Below are 3,599 nucleotides of genomic sequence, written 5' to 3'. Positions count from 1 at the left end.
CCATTTGGGAGAAGCCTGTGTCATTTCTAGTCCAAAAAAGCCTTGCTGGTTGAATAAAAGTGATTTTATGTCAAAATTTGCCAGGGGTATTAATAACTTGGGCATTTACTGTACCGTATGGATGGACTGTACAAACCGTACAAACCAATGTACAAACATACATACATAAATGTGTGTCCTCCAGTACTGCAGGTGGCGCAAATGAATAAGCTCGATTCACTAGAAGAAAAAGACCAAACGTCGCTTTGTCATGACGCAGAGCCGATGTGTGCGTGACATTGGTGTGGGCTGTGAATGAGCTGATCAGGTATTTATCGTTATTTATACAGTATTACTTTACAAACACACTGACTAATGGTAAAATAGCTGCTTGAGATCATCTGCATGCGTTCAGCGGTATCCAGGAGGAGTGTAATAACACGAAACCTGATGCTTATTGCTATAAATATGAAATGATTATTGACAGAATGCTTTTGTCGCAATTTAAACATTTTGTGTTGTTTTCAGTGTCTGGTCAGGATGGCATTGTCGTTATCCGGGCTGATTTTGCCCAAACTGATGCAGCAGAGGGCTTTCAGGTGAAATATTTCTACAGTTTTGAAGGAGTCCACAATCATATGGTGGAACTGTAATGCAATATATTGTACTGTTATATAATAACTTGCCTTTTTTGAGTTACATTATCATTCATAATCATAAAATGTATGTTCATATATATATATATATATATATATATATATATATATATATATATAATATATATATATACATACACACCACACACACACACACACACACACCACACACACAACTACTGGTCAAAAGTTTTGGTCAGTAGGATTTTTAAATGTTTTAAAATCAGCTTCTCCTGCTCACCAAGGCTGCATTTGTTTCATCAGAAATACAGTACAAATTGTGAAATGTTATTGCACTATAAAATAACAGTTCAAAAGTAGTTTATCATTTAATTTAATCATTCATTCCAGTGATTTTAAAGATGAATTTTCAGCTTTAATTCTCCAGTTTTCAGCCACATGATCCTTCAAAAATCACTCTAATATTAATAATAATAATAATCATTATTATTATTATTAATGGTAATAGTAATAAAACAATAATAATTGCAGTAATAATTTTATTTCAAACTACACACAATAAGAAAGCAGTTATTTACAAGTTTAATAAATATAAAAAAAATGTACTTTTAATAAATGGCGCCTTGATGTACAGAATATAAAAAAAAAAAAACTGACCTTAAACGTTTGACCGGTAGTGTATATACATACATGCTTACATATTGTACATACACACTCACACATGCATGAATTGAGATTATTTACTAGCAGTGAAGCAGTGAAAACTATCATGAAATATTGGCAAACCGCACATTTAAAATGCTTATTAATAATAACTTCGGGTTTTTAATTATTACACACGCACACGCACACACACACACACATATATATATATATATATATATATATATATATATATATATATATATATATATATATATATATATATATATATATATATAAATTAATAAATGTAATGACAAACTTCCTAAAAGTAGATGTTAAACATTACAATGCTAGGCCTATTATATAGTGTATCATAATAATCATATATAAATGTCTTTTTTATTAATAATAATAATAATGATAATAATAATAATAATAAACTACTATTTAAATTATTCAGTAAAAGCATCTCAATAATTAAAAAAAAATACAAAGTGCAAAATGTAAACTAAATTTTATATATTTTTTGTTTCTTGATTTTTCTCTTTTTTTTTACATTATAAATTTCTGTGTACTCATTTTTGGACTGTTACCTTAAGACAATTTTTTAGATTAGCTCCAGATTTGGCATATTTTTGGTGACTAATGTATATGCACAAAAATATTATCGTAAAGCATCCTATAGAAATAATTAATTTAAAATATTTATTTGTGAGGGGTGTATGTTTTACAAATTTAATTATCTACTACAAATTTAATCAATACATTTAATTATCTCTAACAAAATTGTTTTATAAATTGGATATATATTTCTGTGCAATAAATCTTTGCCTGGCACTACAATCAGGGTGCAAATTACAGACCCCCTAATTAATGCTTGATCCCTCTGAAGGACATCAAAACAAGATGTGTGGGGTCAGCCCTTTTATAGTGAGAAATAGCTTTTATCAGTTATCAATATCTTAAATATTAATCATTAAATATGTATAATATAAACATAGATTTGATTCCCCTATAACGGTTTATACCATTGCGAATGCATAATATGAAAAATATCATTTAACAGTCTGAAACTTGCAGGTTCTAGAGCACCGATAGACATCTTAAGTATTCACAAAACATATTTCTTGTAAAATAGGTTTCTATATCTGCATGCAGCCTAAAAAAAGAGAAAAAGTAGACATAATTTGTATAGTTTGACCTACAGTTACTAAAATAGTTACTAAATATTCTTCAAAATACTAAAAACAGATACATTTTATTAACAAAATTAGATGTAATTTAAATACATTCATAAATCTGATTCACTGAAGCATGTATTACCAAACTACTACTGAAAAAAGATCAGTTTGTCAATGTATAATTCGCACACTGACTACAGTAAACCATTTTAAGTTCTCAGACATTGTTCTGTGTACCAATGTTGATGCTCCATCTAAAACCATTCAGCTATAAATGTGATGCCTTTTTATTATTTAGCTTAGAAACTGTAATGATCTGCTGATCCACTTCATATATGATCGATCTCACCGCAGCGTTTCATCCGCTGTATCCGCTATCCAGAAGTTAACCCGCGTGCGGGTGGTGGACAACAGCACTCTTGGGAATGCCCATCACCACCGGCCACCAAAAGTTATTCACGTGTACAACAAGAATGGAGTCGGGAAAGTGGGAGACCGAGTCTTACTGGCCATTAAAGGACAGAAGAAGAAAGCCATCATAGTGGGCCATAAGATGCCCGGGGCTCGAATGACCCCTCGCTTCGATTCAAATAATGTGGTATTGATCGAAGAGAATGGAAACCCTACAGGAACCAGAATAAAAGCTCCGATACCAACACACCTACGCAAACTGGAAGGGGAATATTCCAAACTGCTGGCCATCGCTCAAAGATTTGTGTAGTGTTCCTGCATCTCAGGAGGACAAATCTCACACAATGTCAAAGAACTTTTTCTTTGTAAATATTAAAGAAAACTGTGTTCATAGCATTCAGGACATTTGTAATAAAATATATATGGATGAATATTTGGTGTTGTCATTTTTGTGGTGAGTGTTACATCATCATCAGATATACTCACCGGCCACTTTATTAGGTACATCTTACTAGTACCGGGTTGGACCCCATTTTGCCTTCAGAACTGCCTTAATCCTTCGTGGCATAGATTCAACAAGGTACTAGAAATATTCCTCAGAGATTTTGGTCCAGATTTGCATGATAGCATCACGCAGTTGCTGCAGATTTGTCAGCTGCATATCCATGTTGCAAATCTCCCGTTCCACCACATCCCAAAGGTGCTCTATTGGATTGAGATCTGGTGACTGTGGAGGCCAGTTGAGGACAGTGAACTTATTGTCATG

General features: G+C 32.3%; 1 protein-coding gene across 1 annotated transcript; it reads left to right on the top strand.

Annotated features, from left to right (window-relative positions):
• Positions 1 to 232: 232 nt before the first annotated feature.
• LOC130239249 (39S ribosomal protein L14, mitochondrial) lies at positions 233 to 3,264 on the top strand. The gene is made up of 3 exons (XM_056470331.1): positions 233 to 307; positions 508 to 578; positions 2,777 to 3,264. The coding sequence occupies exons 2-3, from the start codon at positions 520 to 522 to the stop codon at positions 3,141 to 3,143; spliced, it is 426 nt and encodes a 141-aa protein (XP_056326306.1). The 5' UTR covers positions 233 to 307; positions 508 to 519; the 3' UTR covers positions 3,144 to 3,264.
• Positions 3,265 to 3,599: the final 335 nt, after the last annotated feature.

This window comes from Danio aesculapii, chromosome 13, assembly GCF_903798145.1.
Source record: "Danio aesculapii chromosome 13, fDanAes4.1, whole genome shotgun sequence".
NCBI lineage: Eukaryota > Metazoa > Chordata > Actinopteri > Cypriniformes > Danionidae > Danio > Danio aesculapii.
The sequence above is the reverse complement of the archived record's forward strand: the minus strand, read 5'-3'. Positions and strand labels throughout refer to the sequence as shown.

Coding starts and splice junctions, on each gene's coding strand:
- LOC130239249 (XM_056470331.1), top strand. CDS start 520: ATGGCATTGTCGTTATCCGGGCTGATTTTGCCCAAACTGATGCAGCAG. Junction 579..2,776: donor ATGCAGCAGAGGGCTTTCAG/GTGAAATATTTC, acceptor ATCTCACCGCAG/CGTTTCATCCGCTGTATCCG.